The sequence below is a fragment of the Triticum dicoccoides genome, chromosome 2B, assembly GCF_002162155.2.
Source record: "Triticum dicoccoides isolate Atlit2015 ecotype Zavitan chromosome 2B, WEW_v2.0, whole genome shotgun sequence".
In the NCBI taxonomy this organism is placed as follows: Eukaryota; Viridiplantae; Streptophyta; class Magnoliopsida; order Poales; family Poaceae; genus Triticum; species Triticum dicoccoides.
This window is the reverse complement of record NC_041383.1, coordinates 689,531,846-689,547,873: the sequence shown is the minus strand read 5'-3', so window position 1 is coordinate 689,547,873 and position 16,028 is coordinate 689,531,846. Positions and strand designations below refer to the sequence as shown.

The 16,028-nt window shown below is 49.1% G+C and overlaps 1 protein-coding gene and 1 pseudogene across 3 annotated transcripts; both read left to right on the top strand.

The window, feature by feature from the left end:
• Window positions 1-490: 490 nt before the first annotated feature.
• On the top strand, window positions 491-6,209 carry LOC119365638 (annotated as a pseudogene).
• A 2,433-nt stretch (window positions 6,210-8,642) lies between these two features.
• On the top strand, window positions 8,643-12,389 carry LOC119365637 (F-box/LRR-repeat protein At3g26922-like). 3 transcript variants are annotated; one of them, XR_005175639.1, is made up of 6 exons: window positions 8,643-9,644; window positions 9,840-9,995; window positions 10,080-10,281; window positions 11,067-11,106; window positions 11,312-11,449; window positions 12,128-12,389. XR_005175639.1 is itself a non-coding variant. In XM_037631285.1 (5 exons), the coding sequence occupies exons 1-4, from the start codon at window positions 8,742-8,744 to the stop codon at window positions 11,096-11,098; spliced, it is 1,293 nt and encodes a 430-aa protein (XP_037487182.1). In that variant the 5' UTR covers window positions 8,643-8,741; the 3' UTR covers window positions 11,099-11,106; window positions 12,128-12,389. The 3 variants fall into 3 exon arrangements, 2 of the variants coding, with proteins under 2 accessions (XP_037487182.1, XP_037487183.1); XM_037631285.1 differs by lacking the exon at window positions 11,312-11,449; XM_037631286.1 differs by lacking the exon at window positions 12,128-12,389 and having other exon boundaries at window positions 11,312-12,120.
• Window positions 12,390-16,028: the final 3,639 nt, after the last annotated feature.

The window sequence follows — 16,028 nt, the reverse complement described above, 5'->3', positions numbered from 1 at the left end:
GGTCGGCCCGCGACACGCTTAGGCACGCCAACACGTTTTCGTCTTCACTCCCAAAAAATGTTGAAAATTTAAAAAATTCTATGGAGTATTATTTGGGATGAATCTAGATTTTTATTACCTCTTACATCATTAAACGGTTGCATCTCAAAGAAGTAAAAAAAAATCGTGCTCTAGAATTATAAAAAGATAAAAAAATACAAAGACTACACTACGACAGTACAACTACTTAGATCCAAGCATTATAAAAATATGCAAGCAATACCAAAATGTTGAACACATTAGGTATTTATATAGGACATATATATTTATATATTTCAGAAAAAAACGGGCATGGCCGAGGCGTGCCGTGCGCCGGGCACGGCCCGTTTAGCCCGTGCCGTGTCTGGCCCATGGCGGGCCGTGCCGGCGTGCTCCGGGCCCGGCCTGGTTGGCCCGGCCGGTTTGGCCAGCTTTGCATCCGAGAGACCCGCGTTGAGAATTTGCCCAAGGAAATGAACTGAACTCTTCTTTTTTTTCCCTCTTGGCCTCTCCCTTCCTCGTAGCTCCTCCGTGCTCCCCTGGCGGCGGCGCACAACACCTGTTCGACGGAACGCCGCTCCGGGGCGGGAAGTTTCGACCATGGCGAGCGGGGAGGACCACATCAGCGCCCTCCCGGAGGACATCCTCCACCAGGTGCTCCGCCTCCTGCCGGCTCATGAGGTGGTGCGGACGTGCTTGCTCCTCCGGCGCTGGCGCGGCGTCTGGAGGTCCGCGCCCACCCTCTGCTTCACCGGGGCCAAGGGGTGGGGCAGCGCCGACAGGTTCGGCCAGTTCGTGGACCACTTGCTCCACCTCAGGTGCGGGGGCGACGGCCCGCCTCTGGATTCCTGCCATTTCGACTTCGATTACGACGGATCCATGCTGTTGCTCGCAAACAAGCGGCGTGCCAGCATCTGGCTCTGGAAGGCTCTGCCTCGTGTCCGGGCGCTGGGCCTTTGTATCTTCGACGAGCTGGAAACCTGGACACGACTATCTGATAAGCATCTCTTCTCCCAGCACCTCACTAGATTAGAGCTTGCTGGAGTCAGTGTCAGCAACTGAGTATGGATTATTGCGATGTTTTTGTCAGACAGCTGGTGTCTCCATCCTTGAAACATCTGCGCGTTACCCGCTGCTATACTTCTCGCGATTACCGCATTCTTATTTCTCTACCAAATCTTGTTTCGCTCGAGTTCATCCAGTGGGGCGAAGGAAGGGCTCCATTGCTTGGAAACTTGCCGCAGTTAGCAAGAGCTGATATTTTTCTTAACGGGGATTGTGCTGATCAATGCTCTGAGGGTCGGTTTGATGGTTGTGATGCTGATGACAGTGATACCTGTTATGGTTGTTATTATTATTATGGGGATCCTGTATATGGGCCTCATTATGACCGCAACAACTGCGTCGTTCTCAAAGGTTTGTCAGAAGCCACAGACTTGGAGTTGACAGCTTATCATGATCTGGTATGCTTGCAGCCGCTTCTCTCTTCTTATTTTACAATATATGTTTCATCACTTCTCATGCAGAAACCATATCCATCATCACAGATCGTAATTGCTTCACATATGACTTACTTCACACATCAGCTAATTGAATTTTGTATTTCAAAGGTCAAAAGGTTCCTAATTTGATCGGGCTCTTTTGCACTTTCCCTAGACTGTTTTGAACAGGGATTTGAAGTGGTGCCCTACATTTACCAAGTTAAAGACTTTGCTACTCAATGATTGGTGTTTGGCTGCTGACCACAATGCACTAATTTGTTTTCTCCAACACGCACCAATTTTGGAGAAGCTTACCATTCAACTTCCTGAGGTATAGATTTTTAAGCTGGATAGTTGTGTATCATTTAAAATGACCATCCATGATTTACCTGATTGATTTTTGTGCATGTGTTAGAAACCTTCATATGTAACTGGAGCAGAAGGAATATACAAACCATTGGGACATTCAGTTGCATCCAACTGTCTTGAGATTGTTGAAATCAAATGTGCAAATGTCGATAACAGGGTTCACGAAATTCTGAAGATTTTGACTACGTATGGCATACACCTTGAGCAAATTAGTGTCTAACAGACTTGCAAAATTCCTCGATCTGGATGTGAGTTAAACTGTTGGCACTCTTCATGCTACTTATATTTCCAGTTGTTAATGTGTTTATGCATTATAGAGCTATTGGGCATATGTCGAAAAATCTCAAACTAATTAGTAGAATATAGTTGTTAGAAATTTGGGCGTATGTTGAGTTGTTGACAAGCGTTTGGACAACCCATATTTGATGAAGAGAAAATGATAGACAACAATGTACTGAATGTTTGTAACTGGCTTTATTATCCGGAAACCTTGTTAGAGTACGTAATGGGCCTAATGGGCCGTTAGTCTTAGGGTTAATTAGAGATAACGGTCGCTTACTTAGAGGTCAAGTAAGCCTTGCTTGGGAGTCAAGTAAACCTCTCTATATAAAGAGAGGAGATGTATCAATCTAATCAAGCAAGAATTAAGAAGGAAATCCCTTCCCCCTTGCCTGGCCGTGGGCAAAAAGGCCCCCGGCCGGCCCTCTCGCGCCCTCCGTCTAGCAGCGCCATAACAATTTGGTATCAGCTAGCTTTGGTTCGATCATGTCTTCATCGCCGCCAAGCCCGTCTCTTCCGCTGCCGGTCACCTTGTCGCCTCCGCCGACCACCATGACCGTTGCCCCGCTCCTGCTCGCGCCGGGGTCGTCCGTCGCGCCCGCCCCCGCCGTCCTCACCTGGGAGGAGGTGTCCGGGGTGTTGCGGGACCTAACCCAGGCGGTCCAGGAGATCCACCTGTTCTTGGCCGGGTCCTACGGGCCGCCCCCGGCTGCGCCGCCCATCGCCGCCCCCGCGCCGCTGTGGCTGCCATGGCAGCCGCCGCACCAGGCGACCTTCGCCGCGCTCGTCGGGCCGCTGCAGCAGCCGCTGCAACTGCCATCCATCGCCACCACCGCCCAGCCCTGGCTGCAGTGGCAGCCGCCGCTCCTGGCGGCCTCCACTGCGCCCGGCGCTCCGCCGCAGCAGCCGCTGCCGCTGCCCGACGCAGCACCGCAGTAGCCGCTGCAGCTGCAGCAGCCACCGCCGGTCAGCGCAGTATGGGATGCCCTACGACGGGAGTGCGACGACCTCGTTCCCATCAGCGCCGTCGCCATCCCAGGGCGTCCACATCCAGCAGATCAAGTCCCCGCCGTCGCCGTCACCGCTTCCGTGTTGGATCGCTACCCGCCACGTGTCGGCGGCGGTGAGGCTGCAGGCTGCTGCGCGCGGCCTCCTAGCGCGTCGGCGTGTGCGGGAGATGCGTGGTCTGCAGCTGGCGCTCCTCCAAGTTGCCCTTCGCTGTGCAAAGGACCTCGATCTCGTCCGTTGCGCTGGGGATCTTGGGCATGCGGTTTCCCCCACGGGCGGCGGGCATGCTGTTTTCCCCGCGGGCAGCAACCTCAAAGTCTGCGACATCGGCGGTTGGGGGGGGGGGGCGCACCCCTCCTCGTCATTCTCCATCGCAAGCTCTCCACTCTTCCCTGTGCGGTGCAGACCAACAGCCGTCCGGCAGGGAGAAGGCATGGTGTCACCGACAGCAGCGCACCGCGTAGCACCACTGCCTTCCGCCACCGGCCGCCGCGAGGGCGCCTCTGCTGGTCACTCTTGCGACCACTTCCAGGTGGTCATACACATGCAGTCCTTTTGTCCAGGTGGTGTCCATGGGATCCAGGTGGCTGTACACGTGCACGTCCGACGTGCGGATGATGTCCACTTTTTGTTAAGGGGTTCAAAAATAAAGCGTCCCAGTCCATTTCAGGTTCAGAATAATAAAACAAGCTGAGATGTAAAAGGCTTGTTTTTAGGTGTTAGGTTTGTGTTGCGTCGAGTCATGGTTATAAGTTGGTTAGGCTGCAGCTCGAGGACAAGCTGCATGTTCAGGTGGGGTGTAGTGTTAGAGTATGTAATGGGCCTAATGGGCCCGTTAGTCTTAGGGTTAATTAGAGATAAGGGTCGCTTACTTAGAGGTCAAGTAAGCCTTGCTTGGGAGTCAAGTAAACCTCTCTATATAAAGAGAGGAGATGTATCAATCTAATCAAGCAAGAATTAAGAAGGAAATCCCTTTCCCCTTGCCTGGCCGTGGGCAAAAAGGCCCCCGGCCGGCCCTCTCGCGCCCTCCGTCTAGCAGCGCCATAACAAACCTATACTATCAAACCTATACTAACAATTATACATCAAGCAGTTCCAACTTCCAAGTCTATTATGTATTGGCATTATATAGCAGTTGAAGTTTATCGACATATGGCAAATGAATGGTTCCAGTACTCTTGGTAGACAGTATCCATATAGGTGAATGCAATGCTCTATCCAGCCATTTTGGTTGAGCCAACTATCATCTAGATCCGTTACAGACTGGCATGTGACTATCTTGCTCTTCTTATGATACAAGTCCCTTCTTTTTAGCGGACATCTCACAGCAAATAACATATCAATGATTTAGGAAATGTTTAACTGCATACTGTTGCCATCTGTAATCGTGTATGAACCCTGTTATGTGCGATGTTACATGTCAAATAACCAGAAAGAAGCCAAAATATTACCATCTTATTTTAGTAGAGTTAGTTCTACATGTTTCCTTATTACTTACTCCCTTCGTCCCAAAATTCTTGTCTTAAATTTGTCTAGATACGGATGTATCTAGTTACGTTTTAGATACATCCGTATCTAGACAAATCTAAGACAAGAATTTTGGGACGGAGGGAGTACAAAGCATTGAAAACTCCCATTGCCTGTATTAGGTTCTCTTTGAATTGATTCTGTGATTTTTCTTATCTTGCAGGTTTCAATTTTGTTTGCACTGGTTTCTGCTAAAACTGTAGGTATGAGGATCTATACCATTCCAATCTTCTACTCCCTCCGTCCGGAATTACTTGTCTCGGAAATGGATAAAAATGGATGGATCTAAAACTAAAATAGGTCTAGATACATCCATTTCTCCGACAAGTTACTCCGGATGGAAGGAGTACAATGCAACTCAATTGGAATACTGGCAATATCTAGCGTAGATGTTCACTCATTCTGCTTCATACATGGACAAAATTTGTATACATATATAAATGAAGGAAAGGTAAAAAAAAAATGCTTGCTGGTTAAAGTTTGGATGTAAACCAGTTGATGAACAATTTGTCGTTATTCTTAGACCCAATGATGAAAATAGGGAAAATAATTGAGGTACATCACTACAAGACTCTCCTCAACCATAACCTAAGTGCCCTCATTTTTTGCATTTATGCTGCAATGTGGCATCATTATTTTCGTTCAATAGTTTATACCAATAGTCGATCCAGTTACACATTGTGAATAATACCAATGGAAGGGTCAGGTGGTCTTATGCACTGAAAATATGCCGCACTCCTGTGGCCAACCTTTTCTGATTTTCTTGGAACCAACTCAACAAACCACCAAACAGCTGATCAACAGATTCAGTTGTCCAGAAGGTATAATTCCCATTCTAGAAGCGCAACCACAAATTTGACCAAATAGATGTAGCTAGGAAAGTCGACACATCAACAACAGGTGATCGACAGATTCTGCGGCATGCACCACAAAATTCACAGGCATTGCTACCTTTCCATCCGTTTTGAGCTTATTATCCTTAGTTAACTCTGCATTCCTCAAAACAGTCCAAAGAACAAATTAATTTTCAGCGGCAGTCAAAACTCATTCATGGTTTTGAACAAGTGAAAGGAAAATTTGAGTTCTCAGAGCTGGATAAGAGGAATGTACTGAAAACTCACCCTTTAGATCCTAATATTAATCTCAAACTTTTGTGTTTCTTATTTAAATGCATGTCAGCACATTCCTTTATAACTGTAGGGTTGTTAATTAGAGATATCTGTCTTCTGATGATCTCAGTATATGTGCTTCTAGGCACAAATGACGTCGTCGTATCGGCCTATGGCAAGAAGTTCGCTACGTTCTCAAGGCGGCCAGCTCCACCGGAGGAGAGCCACTCCACTGCATTCAACGAGCTGCTCATCATCGTTCACGAGACCCTTGTTGCTGCTCACCATCGTCCCAAAGCCTATTCCTTTTGTACTCCATATTACTAGATCATAGCAGTGTTGTATCTCTGCCAAACAATTTCCCGTGGCTGATGAACTTAGTTGAGAGTTATTGTTATTAAAATCTAGTTGAGAGTTATTCCAAGTCTCTGATCTAGTATGTGATAAAATGGATGCATCAATCTCAACAATAGGTTCGGTCACAGACTGTCCGTTCAAGCAGAAATAATAACACGACTCCAAAAAGGCAAAAGCTCAGCACTAAAAATTCAGAAGTTATGCACATAACACCAACTTTTCCTTTTGTAGTTTTCAAATATTTTTTTTCTGGGTGTGTGTATGCCCATCTGTACTCTATTTATTCTTTGTGTGTGTTTCCTCATTTTTCCAAGACAAACGGGACCTTCATTCCTCATCTGAAGTGTAGAAAGGTGAACATGCCGCAGCCAGTGAAAACTCGACATCCCATTGTACTCTCTTTCTTATCTATAACCATTCTTCAAAGTATGAGTAAACCTCTCCCAGTCTGCTGCCCCAGAAAAAATGGGTCCATTCCCGCTGCTGTGTAGTCCTCCGAAGAATCTGAGTTCTGAGGAGGTGTTTGTTTCTGAGTTTTTTGCCCGTCACCTGTGAACACCGTAAAGGGAGAATAGTCCCCGCGTTTGGTAACTCCATACCGTAAACAGACCCAAGCCAGTTATGTATCGATACCGCCCACCCCTCACCGGTAAAAGACTGCGATATCGATCCCATGCCCTCCTCCTCCTCCCGCCTGAGCCCCTCCTCCTCGCGCCTCTCGTTCTGTTCTCGTGCCGCGCATGCCTGTTGGAGATACACCGCCGTCGAGATTAGCTCCCCGAGGGTCTCTGCAGCGACCCGCGTACGCCGTCTCATCGCTGTTTTGGGACAATTGGTTCCGGGACGAGCACAATGTGCGGCACCTGTCGTACTTCGCTGTCCATGCTCCTCATGCGCATGCTCCCAGCCCTCCACGTGTGCGTGCGCGTGCTCCCAGTCCACCGCCCCTAGCCACTGTGTCTAATGAGGCCAGATCGCCGATGAGGAGGACGAGGACCTTAAGAAGGCCATCAAGCTATCCGAACTCGAACAGCTCGCCCAATGGGAGGGCATGGTGATGCAGCTAGCCTTATCGGCCGCAGGCGATGTCGCCGCTCCTGAGCTGGGGGAGTGGGAGGTGGAGGCCAAGGAGGAGGAGAGGAGCCGCCCATGTCATTTTGAGGCGTTGGTGGGACAATCGTGGCCGTGGACGATTACGGTGCCATGCACAACTGAGTTGGTGTCAGCCCCGGCCAGCTGGGTGTGGGCGTGGAGCCGTGATCACCGCAACAGCAGTCGGAGCCGTAGCAAGTGCCGCCCGCTGCACCGTCGACGCCACTTGTCTCGTTGTCGTTCCTGTGGCAGCCTCCACCCTTCATCGACCTCACCGCCGATGACAGTGACTAGATCTATGCCGGCCAGGAGACCTGCGGCGACATTCTATTTATGTTTTTTTAGTTTAAGTTATTATTTATGTCCTTTTTAGTATAAGTTTAATGTATATATATGGGTCGCACTATTCGTTACCCTGGGTGAGGAATAGTTATTCTTCACCCTCTCTGTATTTTGACATCAATGCATCATATTTTTACGTTTCATAAATTTTGTCTTATTTTATACATAAAAAGAGAATGTAAGAAAGTATGTACTCACCGTAAGAAATATTTTACGTTACTAAAATTACGAATGTAAAAATATAGTGTAAAACATACATAAAAGGTGAGTTTTCTGGTCTTATAACCTATATTTTTGTTTTTTTATACCAAATTTTACATATTGAATCAATATGCATGTAACTATTTATATTGTAAACGTAATTTATTTGGGAAGCGATCGTAAGATTACTTCGGGTGAAGAATAACTTATTCTGCACCCTGGGTGATGAATAGTAACACTATAATGATACTATTCATCACCCATGATGCAGAACAAGTTATTCTCCGAGGTAATCTTACGATCATTTCATAATTAAATTACATTTGAAATTCAAATAGTTACATTGCTATTGATTCACTATGTAAATTTTGGTATAAGAAAATAAAAATATGGGTCATAAAACAAGAAAATTTAAAGTTTATTAGATTTTACACTATGTTTTTATGTTTGTAATTTTACATAACATAAAATATTTTTTACGGCGATTATATATTTTCTTACGGTGTCTTTTTACGTCTGAAATAAGACAAAACTTACGGAATGTAAAATAATGGTGCATTGATGGTAAAATAGAGGGGGTGAAGGATAACTATTCCTCACGCAGGGTGACGAATAGCGCGATACACACACACACACATATACGTATAACTTTTTTGTGGTAACTTGAAAAAAAATCAAGAAAGCTAAAATACATCGATTTCATTGGAGGCATTTGTGTGAAAAAAAAATGTTGTTGTTAGTGTGATCAATCCAAACGGGCAAAAAAAAGGGAAAAAATTAATATGTTTGTTTGGGTCTATGCTTTGGAGTTGCCCTAAGAAAATGATCAAATGAACTGAACTCTTGTTTCCCCTCTTGCCCTCCCCCTTCCTCGTAGCCGTCTTCCTCCGTGTTCCCCGGGCGGCGGCGCACAACACCTGTTCGACGGAACGCCGCTCCGGGGCGGGAAGCTTCGACCATGGCGAGCGGGGAGGACCGCATAAGCGCCCTCCCGGAGGACATCCTCCACCAGGTGCTCCGCCTCCTGCCGGCTCATGAGGTGGTGCGGACGTGCTTGCTCGCCCGGCGCTGGCGCGGCGTCTGGAGGTCCGTGCCCACCCTCTGCTTCACCGGAGCCAAGGGGTGGGGCAGCGCCGACAGGTTCGCCCAATTCGTGGACCACTTGCTCCACCTCAGGTGCGGGGGCGACGGCCCGCCTCTGGATTCCTGCGATTTCGACTTCGATCACGACGGATTCATGCTGTGGCCCGCAAACAAGCGGCGTGCCAGCATCTGGCTCTGGAAGGCTCTGCCTCGTGTCCGGGCGCTGGGCCTTTGTATCGTCGAGGAGCTGGAAACCTGGACACGATTATCTGATAAGCATCTCTTCTCCCAGCAGCTCACTAGATTAGAGCTTGCTGGAGTCAGTGTCAGCGACAGCGTCGTTGATTTTTCAGGCTGTCCGGCATTGGTGCAACTGAGTATGGATTATTGCGATGTTTTTGTCAGACAGCTGGTGTCTCCATCCTTGAAACATCTGCGCGTTACCCGCTGCTATACTTCTCGCGATTACCGCATTCTTATTTCTCTACCAAATCTTGTTTCGCTCGAGTTCATCCAGTGGGGCGAAGGAAGGGCTCCATTGCTTGGAAGCTTGCCGCAGTTAGCAAGAGCTGATATTTTTCTTAACGGGGATTGTGCTGATCAATGCTCTGAGGGTCGGTTTGATGGTTGTGATGCTGATGACAGTGATATCTGTTATGGTTGTTATTATTATTATGGGGATCCTATACATGGGCCTCATTATGACTGCAACAACTGCATCGTTCTCAAAGGTTTGTCAGAAGCCACAGACTTGGAGTTGACAGCTTATCATGATCCGGTATGCTTGCAGCCGCTTCTCTTATTATCTTACAATATACGTATGTTTCATCATTTCTCATGTAGAAACTATATCCATCATCACAGATCGTAATTGCTTCACATATGACTTACTTCACACATCAGCTAATTGAATTTTGTATTTCAAAGGTCAAACGGTTCCTAATTTGATCGGGCTCTTTTGCACTTTCCCTAGACTGTTTTGAACAGGGATTTGAAGTGGTGCCCTACATTTACCAAGTTAAAGACTTTGCTACTCAATGATTGGTGTCTGGCTGCTGACCACAATGCACTAATTTGTTTTCTCCAACATGCACCAATTTTGGAGAAGCTTACCATTCAACTTCCTGAGGTATAGATTTTTAAGCTGGATAGCTGTGTATCATTTAAAATGACCATCCATGATTTACCTGATTGAGTTTTGTGCATGTGCTAGAAACCTTCATATGTAACTGGAGCAGAAGGAATATACAAACCATTGGGACAGTCAGTTGCATCCAACTGTCTTGAGATTGTTGAAATCAAATGTGCAAATGTCGATAGCAGGGTTCACAAAATTCTGAAGATTCTGACTATGTATGGCATACACCTTGAGCAAATTAGTGTCCAACAGACTTGCAAAATTCCTGGATCTGGATGTGAGTTAAACTGCTGGCGCTCTTCATGCTACTTATATTTCCAGTTGTTAATGTGTTTATGCATTATAGAGCTATTGGGCATATGTCGAATCAAACTAATTAGTAGAATATAGTTGTTAGAAATTTGGGCGTATGTTGACAAGCGTTCGGACAACCCATATTTGATGAAGAGAAAATGATAGACAACAATGTACTGAATGTTTGTAACTGGCATTATTATTCGAAAACCTATACTATCAATTCGGATTTTGGATTGAACTACTCTGTAATGCACAAATTAGTTAGTAACAATTATACATCAAGCAGTTCCAACTTCCAAGTCTATTATGTATTGGCATTATATAGCAGTTGAAGTTTATCGACATATGGCAAATGAATGGTTCCAGTACTCTTGGTAGACAGTATCCATATAGGTGAATGCAATGCTCTATCCAGCCATTTTGATTGAGCCAACTATCATCTAGATCCGTTACAGACTAGCATGTGACTATCTTGCTCTTCTTATGATACAAGTCCCTTCTTTTTAGCGGACATCTCACAGCAAATAACATATCAATGATTTAGGAATTTTTAACTCCACACTGTTGCCATCTGTCATCGTGTATGAACCCTGTTATGTGCGATGTTACATGTCAAATAACCAGAAAGAAGCCAAAATATTACCATCTTATTTTAGTAGAGTTAGTTCTTATACATGTTTTCTTATTACTTACGAAGCATTGAAAACTCCCATTGTCTGTATTAGGTTCTCTTTGAATTGATTCTGTGATTTTCTTATCTTGCAGGTTTCAATTTTGTTTGCACTGGTTTCTGCTAAAACCGTAGGTATGAAGATCTGTACCATTCCAATCTTCTACTCCCTCAGTCCGGAATTACTTGTCTCGGAAATGGATAAAAATGGATCTATCTAGAACTAAAATAGGTCCAGATACATCCATTTCTCCGACAAGTTACTCCGGATGGAAGGAGTACAATGCAACTCTATTGGAATACTGGCAATATAGATGTTCACTCATTCTGCTTCATACAGGGACAAAATTTGTATACATATATAAATGAAGGAAAGGTAAAAAAAATGCTTGCTGGTTAAAGTTTGGATGTAAACCAGTTGATGAACACTTTGTCGTTATTCCTAGATCCAATGATGAAAATAGGGAAAATAATTGAGGTACATCACTACAAGACTCAACCATAACCTAAGTGCCCTCATTTTTTGCATTTTTATGCTGCAATGTGGCATCATTATTTTCGTTCAATAGTTTATACCAATAGTCAATCCACTTACACATTGTGAATAATACCAATGGAAGGGTCAGGTGGTCTTATGCGCTGAAAATATGCCGCATTCCTGTGGCCAACCTTTTACTATTTTGTTGGAATGACCTCAACAAACTACCAAACAGCTGATCGACAGATTAAGTTGTCCAGAAGGTATAATTCCCATTCCAGAAGCACAACCACAAATTTGACCAAATAAATGTAGCTAGGAAAGTTGACACATCAGCAACAGGTGATCGACAGATTCTGCGGCATGCACCACAAAATTCACAGGCATTGCTACCTTTCCATCCGTTTTGAGCTTATTATTCTTAGTTAACTCTCCATTCCTCAAAACAGTCCAAAGAACAAATTAATTTTCAGCGGCAGTCAAAGTTCATAGTGGTTTTGAATAGGTGAAAGACAGATTTGAGTTGTCAGAGCTGGATAAGAGGAATGTACTGAGAACTTAATCTCAAACTCTTGTTTCTCTTATTTAAATGCACTTCAGCACATTCCTTATATAACTGTTGGATTGTTAATTAGAGATATCTGTCTTCTGTTGATCTCAATATATATGCTTGTCTAGGTACAAATGATGTCGTGCTGGCCAACAGCAAGAAGTTAGCCACGTTCTCAAGGCGGCCAGCTCCACCGGAGGAGACGGACTCCACTGCATTCAACGAGCTGCTCATCATCGTTCACGAGGCCCTTGTTGCTGCTCACCATCGTCCCAAAGCCCTATCCCTTTTGTACTACATACTAGAAGTAAATTGATCATAGCAGTGTTGTACCTCTGCTAAACAATTTCTTGTGGCTCATGAACTTAATTGAGGGTTATTCCAAGTCTCTGATCTAGCATGTGATAAAATGGATGCATTTCAAGCAGAATTAATAACACAGTCTCCGAAAAGGCAAAAGCTCATCACTAAAAATTCAGAAGTCATGCACATAACAAACTTTTCATTTTGTAGTTTTCAGATAATTTTTTTGGGTGTGTGTATGCCCATCTGTACTCTAGTTTTTCTTTGTGTGTGTTCTCTCATTTTTCCAAGACAAACAGGACCTTCATACCTCATCCGAAGTAGAAAGGTGAACATGCCGTAGACAGTGTCGTGGTATTTCCTCCACGTATGCCAATGGGGTGGCTAATCATGTAGGGGGTCAATAGAACGTCGCCGGGCTCTAGAAGCGGGAGTAGGTGAGACCTCAAACGATGCCGGGTCTTACCCAGGTTCGGGGCTCTCCGTGGAGATAACACCCTTAATCCTGCTCTGCGGGGTCTCTGCATCACTATGATCAACAACGGGCTACAAGGTTGCTCCTTGAGCTGTTCGGGCTAGAGGAGGAAGAAGGCAAGCTGGCTCTACTTCTCCTTAGCTATGTGGGTGGTATGATGAACTAAGGTCTCAACCCTTTACATGGGTGACCCTGGGGGGTTTATATAGGCCTACCCCCCACGGGTACAATGGTAATCCGGCTGGTCGTAGGACCCGACCGTCAGTGTCTTTGGGCTTCGGCTTCTCCGTCGACAGCTGGGGCCTGCCGCCTGGTGGGCCCCGCCGGCTACCGCGATCTCGGCCGACAGGTAGGGCCCACCGCCTGTGGGCCAGGAGGACTACGCCGCACTGTAGCCTTGCCCCTGATGACGACATCTTGGTCGGGGGCGCATGGCTACAGTGCCGTCTCCTGGCGGGCATTCATTGTAGCCACGCCCCGTCACTTCTGGTTAATGGTGCACAGACTCCAAGATGAGGGACGGCCGCCTGCTAGGAGGCGGCCTCCCCTTGTGGCCGTCTGCTTTGGGCTCACCGCCTTCTAGTGATACACGGCAGGTGGGCCCCGCCGCCTGTGGGTCACACGGACCGCCCGGCGTGGGGGCATGGTCGTGCTTGACGTAGGCACCGTTGTGGGCTGCGTGGCTACAATGTCATGTAGGCGAGGGGTGTTCGCCTGATACGCATGCACTATGGCCACGTTCCTTTCGGGATTCGGGGGTGGCAGGTCGCACTGTTGCCACGCCTTGTCTTGTCGTAGCAGGTGGGTGCAGACTTTGAGGGGGCGAGGGGCCGCCTGGCAGGAGTCGGCCCGTGCCCTCGCCGCCTTCTAGGAGACGGCCCGTCGGTGCCAGCCGGCTGCGCGGGCCCGCCTTGCGACCAGTCGGACTGAGGGGCTAGGCTAGCCCCGATGTCTTGAAATCTGCTAGGGTGTGGATGAGGCTACCCAGGGTTTATCCCCTGTCAGTAGTCCCCGAAGCTAGTGAGGTTCTACGGCTTTGGGCAGCCAGAGAGCCTCAATAGTTTCCCTCTTAAGTAGACTTCCGCCTTTTGCTCCGTCCGGCTGGGAGGAGTCGGGTGCCAGGAGCCAGACATAGCCCCGGCCGCGTGGCGGAATTCGAACAGTCATGGTGGGGCCAGGTGGCCTGCCAGCCGGGCGACAGGCTCGCCCCCCGCTGCCCGCTCGCCATGCGGCACCGGCCGGCCAGGTCGGTCTGCCAGCCCACTCGCGTGACGGGACGTCGTCGCAGGCCCGGGCCCGCCACTACAGGGCCTCGACACGCGGGCGGATCCGCTGCGGCTAAGGCAAACGGTTGCGCTTCCCAGGCGCGGCTAACACACACCTTAAAGGCGCGGAAGACACGGGGTCGTGGGGGGAGTGGGTGCAGTTAATCCTGCGCCCCCCGCCCATGTCTCGCCCCCTCGGCTCCGCCGCTAGGGGGCTATAAGTAGGGGGAGGAGGGGGCGGCAGAATGCACACACGTCCTTCTCTACCTTCATCTCGCTTCTGCCCTTCTTGCTGCCGCTGCGCCCTCTCCTCACGCCGGAGTGCTGCCGCAGCTCGCCGCAACCAAGCCTCTCCACGTCGCAGCCGTAGCACGCTGCTGCCGAGCTCAGCGCCCATGGCGCACAGCGGCCGCACCGGCGACTCGGATGGCTCCACCGTCCATGAAGACCACCTCCAGTTCTTTTGCCAGACGCGACGTCCCCCCATCCTTCCAATGTCAAGGTGCGCATCCCCCCTGCGAGGGAGATCTCGCCGGCGTCGGAGGGCGACGAGCGCGTTGTCTTCCGATTGCATTTCCTCCGCGGCTTTGGCCTTCCGGCGATCGGGTTCTTCCGCTTGTTCATGGAGTTCTACGGAGTGTAGCCCCACCACCTCACGCCGAATACGGTGGCGCTGCTCTCTGCCTTCGTCACCCTCTATGAGGGCTACCTCGGCATTCTCCCCACACTCGAGCTGTGGGGAGAGCTCTTCTACCTTAAGCTCGGCACCGCCGCCAAGAATGATGTGGTGCAATGCGGAGCCTGCGGCGCACCGGGACCGGGGGCGGGACCTGCTTCTCGGCTATCGCCCTACTGCAGTCGGCCAAACTGTGGCAGAGGTCCTACTTCTACGTCGAGAACCTCCACTCAACGCGGGACTACATCAACCTGCCGGCTTATGCAGTCGTCCTGCCTGCCGAGCCCCGCTCCAACTGGAGCTTCCGGTCGAAGACCCTGTCGGTCGCCTCCGCCAGCACCCTCGCCAGGCTCCAGGTGATGCTGGACTCGGAGGGCCTCAAGGCCTCTGACTTGCTGGCTGCCTTCACGGAGCACCGGGTGCTGCCTCTTTAAGCCCGACCCCACATCATCAGCGACATGAGTGGGCGTCGGGATCCATCCTGTATGTCCACCAAGGAGATGCCGCTCGAGGAGGTAGTCCGACTGATGAACCACATCTCCGACCGCAAGCTCTCGGAGTCGTAGTAGTAGTTCGGCAAGCCGCCGTACAGTCAGGCTCATCCACCGCCTACGGTAAGTCCTTCGCTTCTTTTTCTCTTTGATGGTCCGAGTTTCTCTTGCCGCCTGAGCACTCAGCCATGGTGTAGTACTTCCCGGGCCAGACGGCCGCCGGCGCACTGGCCCCAGGCAATCTGTTCATGCCGGACTGATTAGTAAGTGACGTGGGCGACCCCGACTTGGGGGCGGCCGCCATGGAGGAGGACGACGCCACGGGCGGTGGTGGAGGGGAAGCAGGCGGCTTCTCCGGAGGCGGCCTTGGGGAGTGGCCGGACAACGATGAGGAGGAAAATGAGCCGTGCAACAACCACTGTACCGACAGGGCGGGCGCTAGCTCTTCGGCCACGCCAAAACGCCAGGTTGAGGCCGGGCTGTACGACAGCCAGCCCAAGAAGCCGAAGACCTCGACCGCCGCGACCAAGCGGCAAGAGGCCGCTGCGAGGGCGGCTCAGTTCCAGAGGACCTCGAAGCCACGCCTGGTGGTGTCTGGGTAAGTACCTTCGACTTTCGTGTTGCTGCTTCTCATTTGCTTTTCTTGCGATTTCTTCAATGGTTTTTTCTTGCTCCTCTGAGCAGGGCTCCGCTGTCCCTCTTGTGCGTCCCGACTGCTTCGGTGGTTGGGGCGGCCGACATCTCCACAGGCCCCCGCCGCGTGGACCCGCTCGCTGCCCTCCAGGAGGCCATGAAGAGGAACGCGCGGGAGGTGCGTGA

Coding starts and splice junctions, on each gene's coding strand:
- LOC119365637 (XM_037631285.1), top strand. CDS start 8,742: ATGGCGAGCGGGGAGGACCGCATAAGCGCCCTCCCGGAGGACATCCTC. Junction 9,645..9,839: donor TGACAGCTTATCATGATCCG/GTATGCTTGCAG, acceptor CACTTTCCCTAG/ACTGTTTTGAACAGGGATTT. Junction 10,282..11,066: donor CAAAATTCCTGGATCTGGAT/GTGAGTTAAACT, acceptor CTTATCTTGCAG/GTTTCAATTTTGTTTGCACT.